The sequence below is a fragment of the Bubalus bubalis genome, chromosome 3 (genome assembly GCF_019923935.1).
Source record: "Bubalus bubalis isolate 160015118507 breed Murrah chromosome 3, NDDB_SH_1, whole genome shotgun sequence".
NCBI classification, from domain to species: Eukaryota; Metazoa; Chordata; class Mammalia; order Artiodactyla; family Bovidae; genus Bubalus; species Bubalus bubalis.
The window spans coordinates 160,289,185-160,315,173 of NC_059159.1; the positions used below are offsets into that span (position 1 = coordinate 160,289,185).

General features: G+C 41.0%; 1 protein-coding gene across 1 annotated transcript in view; it reads right to left on the reverse strand.

The window, feature by feature from the left end:
* The window catches only part of ELP1 (elongator acetyltransferase complex subunit 1), a 63,782-nt gene that overhangs the window by 8,027 nt on the left and 29,766 nt on the right, over positions 1–25,989 (reverse strand). The window contains exons 20-33 of the mRNA XM_044940399.2: positions 25,672–25,745; positions 24,845–24,923; positions 24,661–24,740; positions 23,038–23,175; positions 22,843–22,928; positions 22,373–22,521; positions 20,735–20,858; positions 19,695–19,792; positions 18,078–18,279; positions 15,501–15,562; positions 8,511–8,573; positions 8,074–8,134; positions 6,198–6,311; positions 5,502–5,613 (exon numbers count right to left, since the gene is read on the reverse strand). Of these exons, the coding sequence (XP_044796334.2) occupies positions 5,502–5,613; positions 6,198–6,311; positions 8,074–8,134; positions 8,511–8,573; positions 15,501–15,562; positions 18,078–18,279; positions 19,695–19,792; positions 20,735–20,858; positions 22,373–22,521; positions 22,843–22,928; positions 23,038–23,175; positions 24,661–24,740; positions 24,845–24,923; positions 25,672–25,745 (1,442 nt within the window). The remainder of the gene's footprint in view (positions 1–5,501; positions 5,614–6,197; positions 6,312–8,073; positions 8,135–8,510; positions 8,574–15,500; positions 15,563–18,077; positions 18,280–19,694; positions 19,793–20,734; positions 20,859–22,372; positions 22,522–22,842; positions 22,929–23,037; positions 23,176–24,660; positions 24,741–24,844; positions 24,924–25,671; positions 25,746–25,989) is intronic.

Here is a 25,989-nt window from a genome sequence, read left to right on the forward strand (position 1 = left end):
AAAGACTAATAGAGTTTTGCCAAGAAAATGCACTGGTCATAGCAAACACCCTCTTCCAACAACACAAGAGAAGACTCTATACATGGACATCACCAGGTGGTCAACACCGAAATTAGATTGATTATATTCTTTGCAGCCAAAGATGGAGAAGCTCTATACAGTCAACAAAAACAAGACCAGGAGCTGACTGTGGCTCAGATCATGAACTCCTTATTGCCAAATTCAGACTGAAATTGAAGAAAGTAGGGAAAACCACTAGACCATTCAGGTATGACTTGAATCAAGTCCCTTATGATTATACAGTGGAAGTGAGAAATAGACTTAAGGGACTAGATCTGATAGACAGAGTGCCTGATGAACTATGGACTGAGGTTCGTGACATTGTACAGGAGACAGGGAGCAAGACCATCCCCAAGGAAAAGAAATGCAAAAAAGCAAAATGGCTATTTGGGGAGGCCTTACAAATAGCTGTTAAAAGAAGAGAAGTGAAAAGCAAAGGAGAAAAGGAAAGATATAAGCATCTGAATGCAGAGTTCCAAAGAATAGCAAGAAGAGATAAGAAAGCCTTCCTTAGCGATCAATGCAAAGAAAGAGAGGAAAACAACAGAATGGGAAAGACTAGAGATCTCTTCAAGAAAATTAGAGATACCAAGGGAACATGTCATGCAAAGATAGGCTCGATAAAAGACAGAAATGGTATGGACCTAACAGAAGCAGAAGATATTAAGAAGAGATGGCAAGAATACACAGAAGAACTGTACAAAAATGATCTTCACGACCCAGATTAATCACGATGGTGTGATCACTCACCTAGAGCCAGACATCCTGGAATGTGAAGTCAAGTGGGCCTTAGAAAGCATCACTATGAACAAAGCTAGTGTAGGTGATGGAATTCCAGTTGAGCTACTTCAAATCCTGAAAGATGATGCTGTGAAAGTGCTGCACTCAATATGCCAGCAAATTTGGAAAACTCAGCAGTGGCCACAGGACTGGAAAAGGTCAGTTTTCATTTCAATCCCAAAGAAAGGCAATGCCAAAGAATGCTCAAACTACTGCACAATTGTACTCATCTCACATGCTAGTAAAGTAATGCTCAAAATTCTACAAGCCAGGCTTCAGCAATACATGAAAAGTGAACTTCCAGTTGTTCAAGCTGGTTTTAGAAAAGGCAGAGGAACCAGAGACCAAATTGCCAACATTTGATGGATCATCGAAAAAGCAAGAGTTCCAGAAAAACATCTATTTCTGCTTTATTGACTATGCCAAAGCCTTTGACTGTGTGGATCACAATAAACTGTGGAAAATTCTGAAAGAGATGGGAATACCAGACCACCTGACCTGCCTCTTGAGAAATCTGTATGCAGGTCAGGAAGCAACACTTAGAACTGGACATGGAACAACGGACTGGTTCCAAATAGGAAAAGGAGTACGTCAAGGCTGTATATTGTCACCCTGCTTATTTAACTTATATGCAGAGTACATCATGAGAAATGCTGGGCTGGAAGAAGCACAAGCTGGAATCAAGATTGCTGAGAGAAATATCAATAACCTCAGATATGCAGATGATACCACCCTTATGGCAGAAAGTGAAGAGGAACTAAAAAGCCTCTTGATGAAAGTGAAAGAGGAAAGTGAAAAAAGTTGGCTTAAAACTCAACATTCAGAAAACGAAGATCATGGCATCTGGTCCCATCACTTCATGGCAAATAGATGGGGAAACAGTGGAAACAGTGTCAGACTTCATTTTTCTGGGCTCCAAAATCACTACAGATGGTGACTACAGCCATGAAATTAAAAGACGATTACTCCTTGGAAGGAAAGTTATGACCAACCTAGATAGCATATTCAAAAGCAGAGACATTACTTTGCCAACAAAGGTCCGTCTAGTCAAGGCTATGGTTTTTCCACTGGTCATGTAGAATGTGAGAGTTGGACTGTGAAGAAAGCTGAGTGCCAAAGAATTGATGGTTTTGAACTGTGGTGTTGGAGAAGACTCTTGAGAGTCCCTTGGACTGCAAGGAGATCCAACCAGTCCATTCTGAAGGAGATCAGCCCTGGGATTTCTTTGGAAGGAAGGATGCTAAAGCTGAGACACCAGTACTTTGGCCACCTCATGCGAAGAGTTGACTCATTGGAAAAGACTGTGATGCTGGGAGGGATTGGGGGCAGGAGGAGAAGGGGACGACAGAGGATGAGATGGCTGGATGGCATCACTGACTCGATGGATGTGAGTCTGAGTGAAGTCCAGGAGTTGGTGATGGACAGGGAGGCCTGGTGTGCTGCGATTCATGGTGTCACAGAGTCGGACATGACTGAATGACTGAACTGAACTGAAGGACTCCACATAAAAAACTTCTAGATCTGATAAATGAATTCAGCAAAATAGCAAGATAAAAGAATGACATCAGAAATTGTTTGCATTTCTTTATAATAGCAATGAAATATCAGAAAGGGAATGTGAAAAAACAATACTTTTCAAAATCGCAGTCCCCAAAACAAAATACTTATGAATAAACCTGATTAAGGAGGTTAAAGACTCATATGCTGAGAACTATAAAACATTAAGAAAGGAAACTGAAGATGATTCAAAGATATGGAAAGAAATCCCATGTTCTTGGACTACAAGAATTAACATTGTTAAAATGGCCATATTACTCAAAGCAATCTACTGATGTAATGCAATCCCTATCAAATGACCCATGACAGTTTCACAGAACTAGAACAAATAATCCCCAAATTCTATGGAACCATAGGTGACCCAGAACTGCTAAAGCAATTCTGAAGAAAAAGAACAAAGCAGGAGGCATAGCCTTCCCAGACTTGAGATGTACTTCAGAGCTACAGGAATCAAACCAGCACGGCACTGGCACAAAAACAGACATGTGGCTCAATGGAGCAGGAGAGAGAGCCTAGGAATAAACCTACACACCTACTACCAGTTAGTCTTCTACAAGAGAGTCAGGAATATAAAACGGGAAAAGCCTCTTCAGCAACTGGTGTTGGAAAAGCTGGACAGCCACATGTAAACAGACGCAGTTAAAACATACCCTCTCACTGTACACAGAAATAACCTCAAAATGGCTTAAAGACTTAAACATAATTAAGACATGACACCATAAAACTCCCAGAAGAGAGCACAGGCAAAACATTCTATGATAAATTGTACCAATGCTTTCTTAGGTCAGTCTCCCAAGGCAATAAAAATAAAAGCAAAAGTAAACAACCTTACAAGCTTTTGCACAGCAAAGGAAACAATAAAAAAACAATGAAAACGATCTACAGAATGGAAGAAAAATATTTGCAGATGATGCAGTAGACAAGGGCTTAATTTCCAAAATACACCAATAACTCATACAACTCAACAACAAAAAACCAACAACCCAATCAAAAAATGGGCTTAAGATTTTAACAGACATTTCTCTAAAAAAAAAACCATACAGATAGATGGCCACCAGGCATGTGAAAAGATGCTCATCACTAATTATTACAGAAATGCAAATCAAAACTACAGTGAGGTACCACTTGACACCAGTCAAAACGGTCATCATTAATAAGTCTACAAACAAGAAATGCTGAAGAGCGTGTGCCGAAAAGGGAACCCTCCTGTAATCTTGGTGGGAATGTAAGTTTGTACAGCCACTGTGGAAAACAGTATGGCAGTTCCTCAGAAAACTAAAAACAGAATTACAATATGATCCAGCAATCCCACTCCTGGGCATATCCTGGAGAAAACTCTAACCCAAAAAGATATATGCACCCCTATGTCCATAGTAGCATTACTCACAACAGCCCCAAGACATAAACAACCTAAAGATCCACTGACAGATGACTTGATAAAGAAGATGTGGTACATACATACAATGGAATACTACTCAGACATAAAAAGAATGAAACAATGCCACCTGCAGTATCGTGGATGCAACTGAGATTATCAAAGTAAGTGAAGTCAGTCAGAAAGAGAAAGAAATACGGTATCATTTATACACGGAATCTAACATACAGTACAAATGAACCTACGAAGCAGACTCACAGACAGAGAACAGACCTGTGGGTGCCAAGGGGAGGAGAGGGAGAGGGAGACGCATGGACTGCGGGTTTGGGGTTGGTGGATGCAAAGTACTACACTGGAATGGATAAACAAGACCCTACTGTGTAGCACAGGGAACTATATTTGATATCCTGTGATAAACCACATGGAAGAAAATAGAAACAAAGAATGCATGTATGTGTATCACTGAGTGACTGTGCTGCGCAGCTGAGACTGTCACACTGTAGATCAATTATGCCTCAATAGAGAAAAAGAGAGCTCTCCTTGCGCTCAGCAGATTACAATGAATGTAGCAATAACTATGGTCACCGGGAAACCAGGGTATATACAGATGGTGCTTGTATTTTGGGGAAAATGGTGAAGGTGATAAAAAGTTCAATTGGTAGTGAAAAGGCAGGAAATAATAAGGAAAGCCCTAAAAAGTGATGCCTGGCCTTGAAGTTTTGATTAAGATGCAGGATACAGGAAGCTTGGGGCTGGTGCACTGGGATGACCCAGAGGGATGGTATGAGGAGCGAGGTGGGAAGGGGGCTCAGGATGGGGAACACATGTACACCCGTGGCGTATGCATGTTGATGTATGGTAAAACCAATACAATATTGTAAAGTAAAAAAAAAAAAAAAAAAAAAAAAAAAGATACTGAATAAAATGAGATTACATCTGATAATCAGAGCTGGAAGAATGAGAACAACCAGCTTCAATTTTGTAGTAAAAAGCAAATAAATTTAAAGGCAACAAAATTAAATTTAAGAGGACAGACATATCAGATTGGAATTTGAATATCATAAAATGTATAAATGAACCCCACATTCTTTCCTGCCTCAGAGGTCTTTAATTATGCCATTTGTTTCATCTGGGACCCTCACCCCAACTCCCAAAAGCCCAGTCTGGGTGGCTTTCCTGCAGTTTCTGTTTATCCCACCCAATCCCACAGATGTCCATTCTAAATTCCCAAAACACTATTTGGTTTAAATACATCATCATGCATTGTTTTCTGTTTCCCAAGTAAGTCTACAAATTCTTATTAATTCACATCTCCTTAAAGGGCTTCTGTAATATCCACTGCAGCTAGTTCAGTAAACACTTTTGACCAACTGAACTTTGAAGAAGTGTGAACTTGCTTTTCTTTATAATCTTTCTAGTTTTCCAGTGCCTACACATTACATATAGTCACTTAATATTTGTTAAATGAATGAAATCAGATGTTAAATATAAACTGAGTACCCAGTGTAAGTGCCGTATTAGCAACGGGCAAACACACAGGCCACGAAGCTGCAGCAGAAGACAGCTGAAGTCAAGTCTGATCTCTCGGACACGCTGGGAAGGTCCTTACACAACTTCCACAGTCCTCCCCGTCCTGCTGCACTGTCCTGGTGGAAAACTGACCTCTTCACTTCTCCTTTCTCCACACACCCAGGGGACGGTCAGTGTGCTGAGTGCACGTGATACGTACGCTGATATCCTCGAGTTACTATGTGAGTATCCGCCACTCAAGTTACTGCCGCTCATGGTACTGCTGGTCTCAGAGAAGAGGTCTGACTCTGGACCGTGGGGCGCTTCATCATCTAGAAAGGAAGAACCAGACATGGAACTGAAAGCCCCTGCAGACAAGGCTCACCTGCAGCAGGGTGAATGAACCATCGTTATCCAGGTCACCTCTAACGAGGTAGGAAAACCGGTACAAAGCGGATCTAAAACAGGGCACACGTGTACAAGTGAGCCACTAGACTGGCACAAGGCTGCGCATCAACTATTCGTCAGTAAAAAAGGAGGTGCTCTGCTTGTGCTCAACAGACCACAGTCAAGGCAGCAATAGCTACTAGTCACCAATAGACAGGAAATACAATTTTACTACTGTAAGCCAGCTCTTTACCAAACGTCTTTATTCTTTTCTTAAAGCAAAGGAACTTCTGGAGATGAGGGGATTTATTCTGTCAACACTGCAGTCAGTTCCCCTGGCTGGGTGAGTGGGGGACGTTTGGTAGACCAGTACCCATGACAAAGACACACACACGCCCTTCACAGAGGCCTCAGACTTCCACTTGGCACAGTAACCTCACTGCGGGAGGCACAGCAAGCGGCTAATAAGACCAAGTGTGACGCTGCCCCCAGCAGCCCCGAGCTGCACTGCCTCCGGGCAGGCACTCACCCAGGCTCACGGGCTGGGCCTGCTCCTTCAGCTCTCGTACCACCAGCAGACGTTTTTTATGGCGGCTGAATGTGGCTGTTTGAGAGTCCAGAAACACCATATAATTTTTCTGGGCTGAGGGTACAGATGGAAAATAATTTAAACATGTTTAAGCAAAGGGAAAAAAATAGAGTGAGGGGTTAGCAAGGGAGTTGGAGCTTAATGAAAAGAAAACAAGTTATCAAGTTTTTCAAGTACGATTTTTTTCTTTAAATTTAATGGTGAATTAACCAACAATGCTTTCGGAGAATGAACTAGAGATTGAGATTCAAGATCTTAAAGTTCATCAACATCATCCTAGAAAACACTCTACCACTAAACTTTTAAAATTACCTGAATAAGAGTCTTTAATATCTAACCCAAGAGAGGACTGGAAAATAAAAGGAGTGTACAGGAAGCTATTAACAAAAATAGGAAGCAAGTCATGAAATGCTTCCTAAACCTATAAGTATTCAGTCTTTGCTGATGAATAGTCAGCATTTTTCTAGGTTCTCATTAGTGGAGAAAAATTCAAGTAAGACTGAGCTAGAAGGATTGTTACAGGGCCCAGAAGGATGCTTCCAGGACCCAGGTAGGAGTACGTATAGAGAATGATGCACAGAGAACTCTCCCAGTTTTAAGTTGGACAGGGTAGTAGAGAGCAGACAGGGTAAGAATGTGAATGCATGTTAATGTCAGAAAGGCTAGACATTACTTACAGGGCAGACTGTGCAGGGCTTAAAAGCAACCTCTACTCCCAAAGATGTCTATACGTCAAACTGACATCCTACTCCTACATTTTGCATTTAAGGAATTACAATGTACACTAGAGTATTCTAGAACTGATTAACACTCATCTGTTATTGATTAACCTTCTGCAAAGGTCCTTTTCATTTTTATTATTTTTTTGGACATGCTGTGCAGCATACAGGATCTTAGTTCCCCGAAAAGGGATTGAACCTGTGCCCCCAGAACTGGAAGCTGTCTTAACCACAAGGCCACAGGAAAAGCCCTTCTTTTTATTGTAAAAAAAATTTTTATTTTGAAAGTTCTAACCTACATTAAAAGTTGCAACAGTTCAATGAATACACACACACACACGCTTCACTTAGATTTATCAATTATTAATATTATTCTATATTTTTGGCTTCCTGTTTCTCTCTCCACTCTGTCTCACACACACATAATTATTTTTGTGGAACCCTTTGAGAGGAAGTTACAGATACCATCCTTCCCTCCTAAATACTTTAGCATTTCTCTCTTAAGAATCAGGATATTATGTATACAATCACAATACAACTATTAAATGCAGAAAATTAACCATGACATGATATTATCCAATAACTCATATGCAAGTTTACCAACTATTCCCCAATGCAAAAATTTTTAATTGTATCTTACCCACAGGTTTTTAACATTCAAATATTTCATGTCTGACTATTTAACATCATTGTTGCTACTGTTTAGACACCAAGTCTGTCCAACACTTCATGACTCTATGGACTGTAGCCTCCCAGGTTCCTCCATCCATGGGATTTCCCAGGCAAGAATACTAGAATGGGCTGTCATTTTTCTTCTCTAGGGTGATCTTCCCGACTCAGGGATCAAACCCACGTCTTCTGTAATGGCAGGCAAATTCTTTACCACTGGAAGCCCATTTAACATAGCACATTTAAAAACCGTGGTCAGAATTCAATGACCTCACCCAGGGGAGAACTCTGGTTGACTCAGTAAAATGCATTCTTTCATCACTGACATGATTAAAGGATGTAACAGCAAAGACAGTCCTCTCCCATCTCCCTCTCCCCCCATCTTGATATTTCCAAATCAGGAATTCTTTCTAAAACACAACCCTCACCTTCTAGAATGGAAGGCTTTATGTTGGTTTCTATAATATCTGGTCTGTTATACTTGTGTACCTAAAAGGAAAAATAAGATAATTTTAGGCAGGAAAACTTCAAGTCACTGGAAAGTTAAGATGCTAGGGAATGGATTGCTTTCAGAGGTGACCAGGATATTTTCCAGAGGAACAGGCCTACAAGGCGGCCAAAGAAAACCCAAATCATTTCAGTAAAAAACAGTAACATTTCACATTTAGAGGACTAATTCCACACCTCAAGAATAAATTATTTAAATGATTTAAAAAGCACTGCTTATCCTTAGACCAGAACCTGAACTACTTCTACCAAACCTTGGAAGCTTCAGAAGACCAGGGACTCCGGCTGACACCGTGTCCCCCGTGCAGGCCCTCGTTCTGCTGAGCACTTCAGGCAGGGAGTTCTGAAGGCCTCTTACCAGTCTCAGAGCTTCTTCCCAGGCAGCTCCTTCTAACAGCACGAGCACAGCTTCTTCATGGTCCTGACAAGGGAACATCAAGGAAGATAACAGGCTAATGGGGCAAGCGTGTCAGATGCCACCATATCAAACTGCAAAACTGCCCAAAGAGCTGCCTCTCTTGCTCACAATCCCAGATCTCAGCATAGGGTCTGGCCTAGAGCGGATGCTTGATAGATGCTGATGCAAAAGACAAATAAGGAGTGTCAATTCTCTAAATGACCACAAAACACAAGGTGAGCATCATCTCTCTACATCCCTGAGCACTGAAACCACGAGAGAGACTGTTAGAAATGCCCATTTCCCCAGCTGCACCTCCAAGTCTGATTCAGGAGATTTAGGTGGGCTCCTGAATTAACAAGACCCCACTTTGAAAAAAGGGTAGACTAGAACTGTAACTTTCCAAACCGTTTTTTCTTTTAATGCTTATTTTTTTCTCTTTGCATTTCAAACAACTTCAAACCTACACAAAACTGAAATTAGTAGACATGTATATCCTACAGTCTTTAAGCCATTTGTGATGCTTACATACTTACCACTAAGAACTTTTGATTAGGTACCCTAATATATAATTACGTTCTTAAAAAGCACATAAAACAAAACACGTTTTTAAAAGATGAAATAAGAGACAACTGGCTGGATTTCTTCAAGTAATCTCTATCATAAAAAAGGTGTGTATAAACTAGATAAAAAGGGATTTAAAGAACATAACATAATGAATGCAATACATAGACCTAAGAGGAATCTAATTTGGATCGATCTACTATAAACAACTTTGGAATATTGAGGGAACTTAACTTTTCATTATTGGATAAATTAAAATGTGTCAACATGGAGAGAGGAAGATTATAGCGAAACAAACCAAATTTACAAAAAGTATACTTTCATTTTGGTGAAAAAGTACATCTGTGTGTAGTGTGTGTGTGCGTGCATGCATGTGCGTGCTTGTGTATGGGAGTGAGTAGGGAATACAGAGAGGAGAGAGGAAACTCTAGAAAGAAACAGTCGCACAGAGTCGGACACGACTGAAGCGACTTAGCATGCATGCTCAAACTAACGCACAATTGCACTCATCTCACACGCTAGTTAAGTAATGCTCAAAATTCTCCAAGCCAGGCTTCAGCAATACATGAACCGTGAACTTCCAGATGTTCGAGCTGGTTTTAGAAAAGGCAGAGGAACCAGAGACCAAATTGCCAACATCCGCTGGATCATCAAAAAAGCAAGAGAGTTCCAGAAAAACATCTATTTTTGCTTTATTGACTATGCCAAAGCCTTTGACTGTGTGGATCACAATAAACTGTGAAAAATTCTGAAAGAGATAGGAATACCAGACCACCTGACCTGCCTCTTGAGAAATTTGTATGCAGGTCAGGAAGCAACACTTAGAACTGGACATGGAACAACAGACTGGTTCCAAATAGGAAAAGGAGTGCGTCAAGGCTGTATATTGTCACCCTGCTTATTTAACTTATATGCAGAGTACATCATGAGAAATGCTGGGCTGGAAGAAGCACAAGCTGGAATCAAGATTGCCGGGAGAAATATCAATAACCGCAAGTATGCAGATGACACCACCCTTGTGGAAGAAAGTGAAGAGGAACTAAAAAGCCTCTTGATGAAGGTGAAAGAGGAGAGTGAAAAAGTTGGCTTAAAACTCAACATTCAGAAAACGAAGATCATGGCATCTGGTCCCATCACTTCATGGCAAATAGATGAGGAAACAGTGGAAACAGTGTCAGACTTTATTTTTCTGGGCTCCAAAATCACTGCAGATGGTGACTGCAGCCATGAAATTAAAAGACGCTTACTCCTTGGAAGGAAAGTTATGACCAACCTAGACAGCATAGTCAAAAGCAGAGACATTACTTTGCCAACAAAGGTCATTCTAGTCAAGGCTATGCTTTTGCCAGTGGTCATGTATGAATATGAGAGTTGGAGTGTGAAGAAAGCTGAGCGCCGAAGAATTGATGCTTTTTAACTGTGGTGTTGGAGAAGACTCTTGAGAGTCCCTTGGACTGTGAGGAGATCCAACCAGTCCAATCTGAAGGAGATCAGCCCTGGGTGTTCATTGGAAGGAATGATGCTAAAGCTGAAACTCCAGTACTTTGGCCACCTCATGCAAAGAGTTGACTCATTGGAAAAGACTCTGATGCTGGGGGAGATTGGGGGCAGGAGGAGAAGGGGACGACAGAGGATGAGATGGCTGGATGGCATCACTGACTCGATGGACGTGAGTCTCAGTGAACTCCAGGAGTTGGTGTTGGACAGGGAGGCCTGGTGTGCTGCGATTCATGGGGTTGCAAAGAGTCGGACACGACTGAGCGACTGATCTGATCTGATAAATAAGTTACTTTCAACTAAGAAGGCTAAATAAACATTTTCTTCCCAGACCCCAGAGGATCATTTCAGACCTATACCATGTCCCAAAGAAACACAGTATATGTGTTTTGCTTGACCAGCAATGTGTGTGTGTGTTATTGACATAAAATTCATATATTAATAACATACAATGAATAATTTTAAAGTGTATAATATTAAATATACACATATTTAAAGTGTATACACACTATATCACAATGTTGTGTAATCAAAAGCTCTTCCTACTTTCAAAATTTTTTTTATCATCACATAAATACACTTCATATCCATTAACCAATCCCGCCGTATTTTCTACTCCTCTCACCCCCTGGTAACTTCTAATCTGCTTTTTTTCTCTCTGAATTTGCATAGTCTGGATATATTATATAAAAGGAACCATAAAATAGGTGACTTTTTGTGCCTGGCTTCTTTTATTAAGTGTATGTTTTAAAGATTCATCAGTTCTTTGTTCCTTTTTCCTCCCCTTATTTTTTTGACTAGCAAAATTCAATATAAAATGTACCCTTTTAGCCATTTAATGTATAGTTCAAGGGCATCAAGCAAATTCACATTGTTGTGAAACCACCACTACTATCAATTTCCAAAACTTTTATCTTGCAAAAAGGAAATGCTATATCCATGAAACAATAACTCCCCTCTCTCCCTACCCCCCACCTTCAGCAACCATTGTTCTACTGTGTCTCTATGAATCTGACTACTCTAGGTACCTCACAAAAGTAGAATTATACAATATTTGTCCTTTTATATCTATTTCATTCAGCATTATCTTTTCAAGTTTTATCTAAACTGTAGCATGCACCAATTTTTCATTATTTTTTGACTGAATAATATTCCACCCTATGTGTGTATGTGTTCAGTTCAGTCATTCAGTTGTGTCCGACTCTTTGTGACCCCTTGAACCACACCATGCCAGGCCTCCCTGTCCATCACCAACTCCCGGAGTCCACCCAAACTCATGTCCACTGAGTCGCTGATGCCATCCAACCATCTCATCCTCTGTCGTCCCCTTCTCCTCCTGCCCTCAATCTTTCCCAGCATTAGGGTCTTCTCCAATGAGTCAGCTCTTTGCATCAGGTGGCCAAAGTACTGGAGTTTTAGCTTCAGTATCAGTCCTTCCAATGAACACCCAGGACTGATCTCCTTTAGAATGGACTGGTTGGATCTCCTCACAGTCCAAGGGACTCTCAAGAGTCTTCTCCAACACCACAGTTCAAAAGCATCAATTCTTCAGCACTCAGCTTTCTTTATAGTCCAACTCTCACATCCATACATGACTACTGGAAAAACCATAGCCTTGACTAGATGGACTTTTGTTGGCAAAGTAATGTCTCCGTTTTTTTAATATCCTGTCTAGGTTGGTCATAACTTTCCTTCCAAGGAGTAAGCGTCTTTTACTTTCATGGCTGCAGTCACCATCTGCAGTGATTTTGGAGCCCAGAAAAATAAAGTCTGACACTGTTTCCCATCTATTTGCCATGAAGTGATGGGACCAGATGCCATGATCTTAGTTTTCTGAATGTTGAGCTTTAAGCCAACTTTTTCACTCTCCTCTTTCACTTGCATCAAGAGGCTCTTTAATTCTTCTTCACTTTCTGACATAAGGGTGGTATCATCTGCATATCTGAGGTTATTGAGATTTCTCCCAGCAATCCTGATTCCAGCTTGTGCTTCCTCCAGCCCAGCATTTCTCATGATGTACTCTGCATAGAAGTTAAATAAGCAGGGTGACAATATACAGCCTTGACGTACTCCTTTTCCTATTTGGAACCAGTCTGTTGTTCCATGTCCAGTTCTAAGTGTTGCTTCCTGACCTGCATACGGTTTCTCAAGAGGCAGGTCAGGAGGTCTGGTATTCCCATCTCTTTCAGAATTTTCCACAGTTTATTGTGATCCACACAGTCAAAGGCTCTGGCATAGTCAATAAAGCAGAAGGAGATGTTTTTCTGGAACTCTCTTGTGTATGTGTACATATATCATATTGTTCACAGCAGCAGTATCCACAACAGCCAAGATACGGAAACAACCTAGATGTCCATCAACAGATGCATGGAGAGAGAAGCTGTGGTCCATACACAATGGACTACTACTCAGCCATAAAAAAGAACGAACCAATACCATATACAGCAACAGGCATGCAACTAGAGATTACCATAAAATCAGAAAAAGAAAGACAAATTCCACGTGATATCACTTATATGGAGTCAAAATATGACACAAATGAACCATCTATGAAACAGAAACACACTCACACTTATAGAACAGGTGTGCAGCTGCGAAGGAAGGTAGGCGAGGGACGGAGTGGGAGGGTGGGCGAGCAGAGGTAAGCCATTACATATGATGGATGAACAGCAAGGTCCTACTGCATCGTGCAGAGAGCTGTCGACATGTTCAGTATCCAATGGTAAACCAGAGCGGAAAAGAATATAAAAAAGGAATGTGTATATATACACACACACACACATACACACACATACAAAACCAAATCACTTTCCTGTATTTTACCACAACATTGTAAATCAACTATAGTTAAAAAAAAAAAAAAAAAGTCAATGCAATTCACCCTATCACTGGTCTAAACAAAAAACGTATCTTAAGAGTCATCTGGTAAAATTTAATACCCATTCATGATAAAAACTCTCAGAACCAGAAACAGAGGAGAATTTTCTCAACCCACGAAGGCAAGGATTGGCAATTTTTTTCCATAAAAGGCGAGACAGTTAATATTTTAGGCTTTCTGGGACAGACTGTTACAAGTCCTCAAACTGTTGTTTTAAGTGCAACAGCAGCCACACACAATGTATAAACAATTGGTGGGTCTATGTTCCAATAAAACTTTATTTACAAAACAGGTGGTCAGCAAGCTTTGGCCCCCAGGTTGTAGTTTGCCAAACCCAGTAAGAGCCTTACCAGTTTCTCACATCTACTGAACAAACAACTCCTTTGCCAAAAACTAGCAAACATCACACATAGGGTGAAAGACTGAATTTCTCTAGCTAATATCACTCACTGTAGACAAGACCAAGAGTTAAAAACTCTATAGGGGTCCATACTTAGGGAGATGCTACATTTTTATGAGTTTTTACCTCCAGGAGCCTTAAGAGAACTTCTCATAGTGAATGCGAGGAAATATCCTCATATTTCTAGCAGGGGGGAAGGAAAAAGGAGACGTGAAAATATACCCAAAGCATGCCGATTTCAACAAGACCTGCTCTCAAGAGAAAATATTTTGCCAGAGCCTAATCAAAGAGGGTTTCACCAGGACCTCCAATGTGGGGGCAGAGAAATACCCAACTCTGGCCCACTCTAACTTTCCCGTCCTACTGAGGGGTGAAAAAAAACTGACAAGCCCTGGTGAAGTTCACAGCTAAAGCACATACTCAAAGACTGAGGCCTAATCACAGGACTAGAGAACACGTCTCCTCCTACCCAAACCCCAGCCTCATCACGTCACTAAAGGGCTTCTGATCAAATTTCCTTTTACCCAGGTATCACATTAAGCTTTTGACAAAAAATTACAAGGCATTTTTAAAAAGGGATAAAAATGCAGTTTGAAGAGTCAGAGCAAGCATCAGAACCGGACACTGATATGGCAGGTATCTTGAGATTATGAGGCTGGGAATTAAAAAATGAGTATGATAAATATGATAACACCTCAAATGGAAAAAAGAGACAACATGCAAGGACAGATGGGTAACGAGACCAGAGACAGAGAAATCCTAAGAATCAAAGAGAAATGTTAGAAATCTCAAGCGAGCCTCCTATCCATTTAATTAACCATCTTCAGTGGGATATGTCTTCATGTTTTCAGATGAATCACCATATTCTCTTTCTAGGATCTAGTGATATCAAATTTTAGTTATCTTCTTTCACTCATCCTTATTACACAAAAGACAATGAAGTATTATAAAATCATAATTTAGTTATGCAAGTGTGCCTGCTAGTAACAATTGTAACAACACTTTCTCATCAAAGGCCAACACTCTAGAAGGAAGGAATCCCTGGTAACATGTGTATGCCTGTGTCCTTTGAGTCTGTGGCCCATGCAATGCATGGATTTACTATTTTCATAATAAATCTACAATTCTATCAAAAGCTGGTATGGATACTTTATAATCTGCTGGAAAACGGGAACCCAAAAAGCTGCCTAAGGTAAAAGAGACATTTCCAAGAGAGACAATGGGAGTGAAAGCCAAAAAAGGAGGTCTCAAGTTCAATCACTTTGGTTTAGAATGGTCTTTTCTCATTGTTCCTACTTTGGTATGTTAATATAAAAAATATAACTGCCTTATGATTTAATTTCTACTTTCCACCAAGGTCAAGCCACTAGTGCATATTAGAGTTCTTTGATATTCTATCTCACAGAAATTACAATTATTTAGAGATATACTGAATTTAGATTTCCAAGTCAAGTAGGCAAGATGGAAGACCTTCAAGGGAAATACTATCTCTGGATTTCCTAAATACCCACAGTTCCTTTCATTTTCATGATTGCTAAGGTACAAATGGGAAATAATGACTTGGTGTGTGTGCGTTGCGGGGGTGTGAGTAGAAGGGAAGAACTGAGTTTACCTGAGCGTACTGTTCCAAAACTGTGGCTGCATCGCTGTGTTTCCTCTGCTCAACTAGCTTTCCTGCAAAGACAACAATAAGCATTTGACTCTCACAGTTGGCTAAGATCAGCATTACCAAAACACAAGTGGAAGTGGCTTTCAGTGGTACTATTTAAATCAAAATGGTCTCCGACATATTGGAGATTGAGCTCTACAGAGTATACACTCAAAATGAGCTGCTTTAAAATAGCATTTTCAAAAGTGTTCCCCAAGATTGTTCAAAGAACAATGAAAGACAGGACCAAGAAACCATTCTCAGGTCAAACATGTTTGTGAAGCACTGGCTAAGACAGAGTTGACCATTCTTTTGCTGACATGCTTCATCAGTATGTCTTTGATGCGTGCACTCAGTCATGTCCCTTTGCAACCCCATGGACTGCAGACCACCAGGCTCCTCGATCCATGGGATTTTCCAGGCAAAAATACTAGAGTGGGTTGCCATTTCCTCCTCCAGGGAACTTCCTGACTCAGGGATCTAACGTGCATCTCCTGCATTGGCTAGCAGATTCTATACCACTGGGCCACCTACGACAGTATGTCTTTTCTGCATCAAGCAAAGTATTAATACTTTGTGAATTTCTATGAGAGATATAGGCAGGAATACCAGAGTCCTATCCTAAAGTGGCAGTTCAAATCTAAATTTAGCATGGGATGTGAAAATCACATATAGTCAAAATCATTCAGGAACAAATGCTTACAAAGGCATTCATGTGGAAACTGACCTAGCACTCTCACTGATCCATTTCTTCCTCTAATAGGAAGATGCTGCTGTTGCCTTGGTTGAGCACTAGATGGGGGTGGTTGGCATGTGTCAGGAATGTGGCAGTATCTCTAGATTTGAGAATCACTCTTGGTCCAGTTGAGTGGGAGTGTGCCTCGATGAGAGGCACACCAGAAACCAAAGTTAACTAAGGGGCTGGCAGATTCATGTCTTCTATTTCATGCTAATTCCAGGGCATATTATCATTTACAAAACCAGGAAGAGTCACCTCCACTAAACAGCTATCTTTTCTCTCTTTTGGTGACTTGTGTAAACTGCCTAAGTTAAATGTACAAATAAAGTGACTCCACCTTATAACAGTTCCCAAAAATCTTTGGCATCTCTCTTCTCCACCTTTTTCTGCTAAACATCTGGGCAAACTGGGTATACTGCAGTATAAGGCATGAAAAACTGGAAGCTAAGAGTCACAAAAAATGTAAGATAACAGACCCCAAGAACAGAGCTGGAAAGTATAAGCTACAAATAACAAGTTTCTAGAGCAGAAGTATCAATGGAGGCAGAATAAACAGTTTTAACAGGAATCAAATAAGGACTTCTCAATACTTGTAAGAAGACTTCAGCTTGGAAATTGAAAGGGCTTATAGAAGAGTCTACAGAACCAATATGCTGAGCTACCAGGGAAGCCCATCTAATAACCAGAAAATGCCAGAAAAAGAAAAGTCATAATCTCATACATTTTTTTTTTTATCCCAAGGGGGAAAAAAACAAAGTGAAATAACGAATTAGAATATGTTCATACGTTTAACAGGCTATAATTTGAAATTTTTTTCAGGACTGTTTTGGGGGAAATCATAACAATATTTACAAGACTCTTGAAAAATAGGGGGAAAATATACCAGCCACTCACTTCAAGCATGATTGAGAGTGCCAGAGCCCCACCTGTCTCTTCTCCTGGGCACTCTGGGGATGCCACTCCACTCTAAGAAACCAGACTCTGCAATAGCCTCGCCTCTGGTTTCACACCCTGCAACAGCTAAACTGGCTCTGCTTTCGGACTGCTTACACATTTGGCCTCATTTCTGAAAACCGCCATTATGTTTTCGTTTTCCAACAATCTACTGTCTGTATTTGAATGGCTCCATCCCAAAATTCATCTTTACATTCTTATAGGGCACCTGGCTACCCAGCTACACTGTAACAAGTGTACCTATAAGGTGTGAGTTTCAGTGAATGAGATGGAGAAGGAGGGTTAGCTAGGTCATTGCCAACTTAAAGTTAAGTGTTCCTGGGGCTTCCCTGGTGCTCTTGTGGCTAAGACTCTGCACTCCCGAAGCAGGGGGCCCAGGTTTGGTCCCTGTTCAGGGAACTAGATCCCACATGCCACGACTAAGACCTGCTGCATCCAAATAACTAAAAATAGTAATAAATAAGTATTAAAAAAAATAAAAGTTAAAGTGTTCTCTCATGACTCCAGCTTTTCCCTTCCCCGAGGACTGGAACACAGATATGGAAAAAATCCAGCTTCAACTACTGCCCAAGAGACGGCAGATCTGCACCGTGGGAAGACCTGCCAGAACTGCAAGAGAGAGACATGAGCTGCTTTCCCTACGGTGCCATCGTATCTGGGGACTCTTGTAGCAGTTCAACTTTTACTCTACCTAGTAAGCCATTCCAAATTAATTTTTATCAGTGCCTTTTTGAGGGCATCAAAGTGGGCTGCCTTACAGGTATTTGCAAAAATTCCAAATGAAACCAAAGAAACTCAAACCGTTAGGGGAAGTTCTCATTTGGAAGAACCTTAACGACCGTGTTTACCTGCTAGAGTCCTGCCCAGGCCAGCCAGCTGCTCTGCGGTCAGGTGAAGCTGGGCTGCTGCACAGAGCGCTTGCTGCCAGCTGCCACAGGCCAGAAAGGCGCTGAGAGCTTTCTCGTGTGCACCGCAGCGGGCGAACATGAGCCCTGCCGGCTCATGGAGGTGCTCCTGCAGCAGGTGTTCCCCGTAAGCAATGCTGATGTCCTGGAACAGGAGGAGACACAGGGTCAGTGAGGAGAGGTGGTAACTTGTTCTTTAAATCTCCAGGGAAGGCTGTCTTGGTCATTATACTTGAAATTCCTTGGAATTACTTAGAAAAACCCTGTGGATGACTAGTGAATTCAATCTTTTTTTCATTCAAAACCTTACCGAGGATATGCTGTTTGTTCATCCACAAATAATTACTGAGTACTATTCAGGGCAGTGGGAGTAACACAGCAATGCAAAAAATATAACAAAGGAAAAAAAAATTAAAAAACACTAACAAGAACCATGATCAAGCTACTGTTATGGTGGTGAATGAGAACATACTTATTAAACCTGATATGGTCAACAGTATAATGGCAGACAGTGGTAAAGGGACAGAGTGATGGGAATGCTATTTCAGAGGGCTGTGAGGAGAAGCTGTGTGAAGAGTTAAGGGAGAGTATTCCGCGCCAAGAGCACAGAAGGCACCGTGGCGATCAGGCAGGAATGGGTATGGAACACACAGGTCGGAATAACAAGGCCAGTACGACTGAAGCAGAGAGTGCACAAGAGAGGAAAAGATAATGAACATGAGAGCAAAGAGGTGGCCTTTGGCCAAATTCTCTGTTCCCCAAGCTCAGCATTAGGCAGGGAAACAGAGGGATATAACATGGGGTCCCTGCCCCTAAGGGAACCCACAGCCTGGTGGGGGAAAAAAATCAGTACATAGCAGATTGATAAATGCCATCCCCAAGGCAAGAATGAGGTGTGCTGGGAGCTCAGTGTCTGGCACTTCATCCAGGAATGGTTTTCTGGCAGAGGAGAACAGAGTTTAGAAGGACAAGGAGGGCTAAAGGACAGGGAGGTAGAGGGCTGGCAGAGAAAGCCGATGCTCAAGAGGTGGCAGCGGCCAGATCACAGGAAGATCTGTGCAATTTGTGGACAAAGTGAAAATGTTGCTGATGATGGCATGGGCTCCACATCGCAGGTTCTCGGACAAAGTGCTTCCTCATTTAAAAACTGTGCACAACACCTATCAGACTGTTGTGAGAATTCATGTAGCTGACAAGCGGAGTATCTAGCATGTGAGTAAAGCTAAACAGACGTTTGTTTAAACAAGTAAACCAAACTTTATGCAGAATTATACGGGAAAGATGCATCAGGATGCTCAGTGAGGTTGGGCCGGAGGCGGCAGGATGGAAGCCCCCAAAGTATTTCCGATGAGGATCCAGCGACAATGCCTTGACCTGGGCAACCTCTTTCCAAGAGGAATAGATGAGGGCCATTCTCTCAGATAAGAAGTTCAAGATAAGAGTAATTAGTTTGAAGATTAACTTTGAAACCAAGGAAAGTGTCAGGGACACAGGATCCTCATCCCTTTCCAAATGAAGCACAAAGCAAAATCAGGAGCACTCGTTTCACACGTTACACACCTTGTACTGCTGCGAGTTCGGTGGGTAGAGCTTCAGAGCTTCGTTATACAAGTTTTTATCTTTTATTAAGTTTAAGCATTCTGGGAAGTACTCCGGTCCTACAGGAATAAGATTCATACACACACAAGCTTAAGACTGGAGAAGCATAATGGATTTCATCTCTACCACTGGTCCTTACACAAAACCAACCAGGCAGCTTTTTACCTGCATAATTAGAGTATCCAGAGAAATGGAATGCAGGAATGTGAACTTTAATGCGCACCACTGCAGATTCTGAGATTTAAGAAGCACTAATTGGGATCAGAGTTCTGCTCAAAAGGAATTTTACGCAGACCCTGAGAAATGACCACCCAGCCCAGTGTTTTTTCAACCTTCTTAATAAGAATCATCTAGGGAGCTTATTAACCATATACACATGCCTGAGTCCCAGCCTAGCCTAGATGAACCTGATTCTCCAAGGAACACAGACCTGAATGCAAGCACCTCAGGCGACTCTTCTCGTCCCTGCCTCGGCCGTCAGGAAAAAATCATGAATACTGAAGGCCGAGGTTCCAGCACCAGTCAGGCATGGGTGAAACGACCACCTGGCATGGTGCCGGTTCTACTTCACACGACTGCCAGTCAGAACTGTGTCTTTCAGGGCACAGGAGCCATGGCCACTCAGACAAGCTGGGTCTCCTCAGGGTGTTTGCATACACCATGATAAGAATGAAGCATCAACAAATTGTGATTTTGAGACACGGAGTGGATTTCAAAGGTGATCACTTAACTCAAAGGATCTGAGCTATGGGGCTCCTCGAGTTCACTCAGAGACATCTGCTGTACCCTCAGCTTTTCAAAACTGACAGCTCCCCGAGTTCACTCAGACATCACTGTACCCTCAGTTTATCAAAACTGACAAAAATCAGGTCTGCAGCCACAGCTGTTAACATTTTCAGGTGTGGAAACTGAAATCAGTCTGTCTCAACTAACATTCGATTTCAATTTGTACCCTACCAAAGAATATTTGAACAGAAGTAAATATACTAACTCATACTTACCACATTTGCTTAGGTGGCCAATGGCTTTTTCATATCGCTTCAAGTGTTTATCTATAGTGAACCGCTGATAATTCATTTCCATTTTCTTAAGTGTATTCAGAAATGGAAGATATTCTTTGGGATCCTAAAAAAATTTTTTTAAAGGATAATTTTAGTGCTGTGATAATATTTACTTTAAAAAAAAAAATATATAGTAATTGTAGCAATAAATCCAAAGCTACAGCATTTTCAAAATATGTGAAAGCGAAATTGTTAGTTGCTCTGTCATGTCCAGTTCTTTGCAAACCCATGGACTGTAGCCCACCAGGCTCCCCTGTCCAAGAAATTCTCCAGGCAAGAATACTGGAGTGGGTAGCTATTTCCTTCTCCAGGGGATCTTCCTGACCCAGGGATTGAACCTAGGTCTTCTGCACTGCAGGCAGACTCTTTATACCATCTGAGCTACCACAGAAGCCCTCTTCAAAATATGTAGTATATTAATATATTAATTATGTAAAAAATCAAACTACATAAAACCACATTTGGAAAAAATGCCTTAACATATGGGTGTTCTTAGTTTTCACTCTGAATAATAATGACTAACTCTTAGCTTAATCTCACAATACCAATTGTTTCATAGGTTAATAAGGAAAACAAGATTCCCTCATCCTCGGGAAACTTAAAATCTAGTAGAGGAGATAGACTGGTACATCTGGTAGGTACTGGGTGTCATAAAAGCACATAGGATGGCCATCTCATTCAGTCCCTGGATGCTGGGCAGGGAGGCACCAGCAACAGTTCACTGAAAAAATGTCTCCTGGGCATCCTTCCACCAAGATGAGTGAGAATCAGCCAGGTGAACAGAGAGGATGAGAGTGCTGGAAGCGCATGGGCCCAGGGGAAACAGAAGTCATGCCACCTGCAAAGGTATGTGGCAGTTGGGAGACAAAAGCACTGTCTCGCATCCACTGCAGAGAAAAGGGGATAACATCAAGAGGTGAGAACTGAGAGATACACAAATACTAGATCACAGAGGAGATTTTAAGCATGGAGCCTCTGAACTTCTTCCTAGGGGGAAGGTGGAGCCCATGAAGGATTGTAAGCAGAGGAATGGGGATCAAATTTTCCTCTTTGGAAAGGTCATTCTGGCAAGAGCAAAGAAAGGAATGATAGGGGCTGAAACTGAGGGTGTTAAAAAAAAAAGAAAAAGATAAAAAATGTGCAAACCAGAGGTGCTCAAACTCTTGGACCATAGCATGGCAAGGTGAGACAAAGAGGCCTCGAACCCTTCTATTCTCCAGGTTCCCAGTTTCCACTGGAAAAAGATGCTGCATGATAAAGCTGGACTGGAATATAAATCACCTGCTGTATTTCCTTTATAAGAGCAGAATTTGTTCTCATTTTTGCCTGTACACTTGAAAACAATCAAATGGCTTTATTTCAATTGTTCAATCTAGCAATCAAAACACTCTGATAAGCCAGAACAGTGACAGAAAATGAACTTTAAGTATGGACCCTGGAGACTGGCAGATCTGCCTGGAGGCCTGCACTCACGGCTGTAACTTCAGCCCAAACTCTGCACGTCAGGAGCACTGCTTCACACTCTCATGTTCGCATCAACAAAAATGCTAACTATGTTGAAGGAGTAACTTCACATACCTTCTGTGACTTCTCAGCTACCATGAGGACCAAATCAAAGTCATAGGTCCCAAGAGAATGGTCATATAATTCATTAACATCTACCAGAAGCAGCAAATACTTCAGGGCCTCTTCGGCACTCACAGCGTCAGGGACTGGTGGAGCATTTCCTGTCGGTGTGTAAGGAAACAACAGAACAAAATCATTTGGGGGAGAAAACCCATACACCTAGCAGCATAACCAAAAAGAGAAAGTAACACATTTTCCTGACAGAAGTGGACACCAGACAGAAAATAGTCCTTTGACGATTTGGTACATGCTTTGTAGGGTAGCACCAAAAAAAAACAGACCCAGGTTTTAAAGTGGAGACCAAAAGGCCACACTCTGAACTGGTGATGTGGTGCTGGTCCTGGTCAGGGCTACCTCCCGAAGACCGAAGACCCGACGTCAGTCAGGGCCCTGATACACACAGACTGTCAACATGTCTCTACCTTGAAGTTCGTGTACCTTCTGCAGTGCAATCTCCAGCTCTGGGGTCGTTTTCTTCACGTGAGAGGTGAGTATTGACAGGCAGTACCTGCAGTGGTCAGTGAAGGACAGCACAGTAAAAGCGATGAACAAGCTGAAGAAAAACTACTACACACTTCCGTTATTCAAAAGATGCCAACTCATGACAGCACACGTACTTGTGAGGGTTTATGTTCTCCATGGCTGCTCTCATAGCATCGCAGATAAGGTCTACTTTTTTCTCATCAGGATCGCTGGACAGTGGAACAGTGCTGGGAACTGGTGGAGGATACATGGTCTTTGTAACATCTTCTTCCCTAAGAATAAGTATGTATTAAAAGGTCACAAACCAAACATATGTCCCAGCTATCAAACTACTAACACATATACTGGAGTGTTGATGAGATAATAAATATAAAATAACAAAATAAATAAAATAAAAAAAATAATAAAAATGGCTTTTGGAAGGTAGTTAATTTTAAAAATAGTCACATATAGCAAAAAGTGGAGAAACTAACTGAGAAATGAAACATATGCACAGAAGACTTAAATGGTAATGTTTATAGATGTTACATTAATATAGCCCCAAACTGGGTCTAGTACAGGTGTCCACTCACAGAAGAATGAAGAAATAAGCTGTAGCATATTTATACTATGGCTTACTGTGCTTCCCTGGTGGCTCAGATGGTAAAGAGTCTGCCTGCAATGCAGAAGACTCAGGTTTGATCCCTGGGTCGGGAAGATCCCTGGAGAAGGGAATTGGCAACCCACTCTAGTATTGTTGCCTAGAGAATTCCATGGAGAGAGGGGCCCAGTGCCCTACAGTCCATGGGGTCACAAAGAGTTGGACACGATTGAGTGACTAACACTTTCACTTTCTTTCTTTTTTATGGCATACTACTGAGCAATTAAAAAGAATAAACTAGTGATACATGTAAAAACATGGGATGAATCTCCAGATAACATGCTGAATGAAAGCAACTTTATTTACACAGAAAAGTCAATACTATGGTATACAATTCATTTCTATGAAGTTCCTGAACAGGCAAAATGGATCTTCAGTGAAGAATTCAAAAAAGCAGTTGCCAAAAGGGTGGGGAAAGAATAAATGGGAAGGGATCTGGAGGAACTTTCTGAGAAGGAAATGTTCGCTATCTTGACAGGGGCCAGGACTGCATGGAAGCATACATTTGTCAAAACTCAGTGAACGGTACACTTATAATCTGTGCATTTCGCTACAGATAAATCTGACATGGAAGGGGTGGGACCCTGTACACAAAGAATATACTCTAGTTAACGTTACACAAGCTGAAGTACTGACAGGCAAAGTGGATTTATGTCTACAATTACCTTGAAATTTGTTTAAAATAAAGATGAATGGTGGATGGACAGATGGTAGATAGTGATAAAGCAAATACAGGAAAATATGAACTGTAGAATCTAGGTGATGGTACAGGATGCTCGCTGGACAACTCTCTCAACTTTCTTACATGTTCAAAATTTTTCATTTAAAAACTTAGATAAAAGTTATTGCAGAAAAAGAAGCCATTTATTTCAATTAATAGTTTTTATATGTATACCTAAAAATAATGACAAAGAATAATTTTCAGGACATGTTTTAAAGTCTCAGTTTTAAAAAGAAGGGAAAAGAGTAAAAATCCAGTACATGTGGCATCTAAGAGTTAGAGATTTAAAAAACTACATTGAAAGTAAATTTTCTCCTCTATTTATCTGTTTGATTTCCTTAATCAGAAAAGAGAAAATTATGGATATGATATTCATGAATTATTCAAAATACTTACTTCAATTCTGTGAAAAATAAATTAATATGATTCACAGAGTCTATCTGTCTTATGAAGGTTTCCACATTTTCAAGAAACACCTACCCAAAAAAAGAATAAAAAAAAGAACAAAACATCTTAGTTCAGAGCATATTAATTACAAGCCTAAAGTACATTATGATAAATATCAGATTTAGAATGTTACCTTAGGGTTGTGATCGTGAATCAGATTGAGATTAATTCTCAGTTTTCTCATGCATTCAAATGCTTCTTTAAACATAAGTCTGGGGAAAGACAGAAAATGGAGAGAAGGGACATTTCACAAAAACTCAGCTCCTTGGACTCAGCACATTTTCATAAGGCTATAAACCAGTTAAAATTAAGACTACAGCCCAACTACTACTGGATTTCTGCTCTGAAATCATAGAATGAAAAAAAATCAGGCACTTGGTTCATTTACCTTCCTAAATGGTGTGACGACTTAAGTCATCCAGGCCATCCGAGGACTTGATCCCCACACACTCACACAAGAAAATCTTTATGGAACTCAGGGCTACCTTCTTTTTTAACAAAATGTTAGTAAACATCTATCTTTCCAATATAAACTTTCCCCCAAATTCAAAGATGCAAACAATCGATCATTTCCTTCCCAACAGTGGCTCACGTATTTTGGGGTCATAGGTCTTTTTTTAAGTTTGCTGAAAGCCTTGGACCTTCTGCCCAGATAAATACACAGATACAGGATACAGTAAAATTGCCCTGGGTTCACAGGCCATCTAAAGCCCATATGGATCCCCTTGGGCTAGGAAGTTGTTTCATACCATGAGCCTCATCATTCCTTCTGCTAGGAACGTATTCTACACCATACAATTTAAGAATCTAAGTGCCAAAAGAAGAAAGCCTCTGAGGATCTGATTGAAGATATCTGTAATGAAATATTTAAATACTTTTTAAGTTTTTAAAACTCTTAATAGAATACTTGCTGCCTTCACACATAACAATAAGCTAACTAATCATATACATGGTACTTACTTGTCCAACCACTTTCGAATCTGAGCTAAAACCAGGGCTCGATGATGAACAACTTCTAAGTTTCCCCTTGGCATCTTAAAATAAATAAATCAAATCAATAACATGTTTTATTAAACAGAAAAAATTTAAATACCCAGGATATACAACTTTACCTAACTCTTCTTCGAGAATTAACACAGCACTATAAAATGAGCATGCTGCTGCTGCTGCTGCTAAGTCACTTCAGTCGTGTCTGACCCTGTGCGACCCGAGAGATGGCAGCCCACCAGGCTCCCCCGTCCCTGGGATTCTCCAGGCAAGTACACTGGAGTGGGTTGC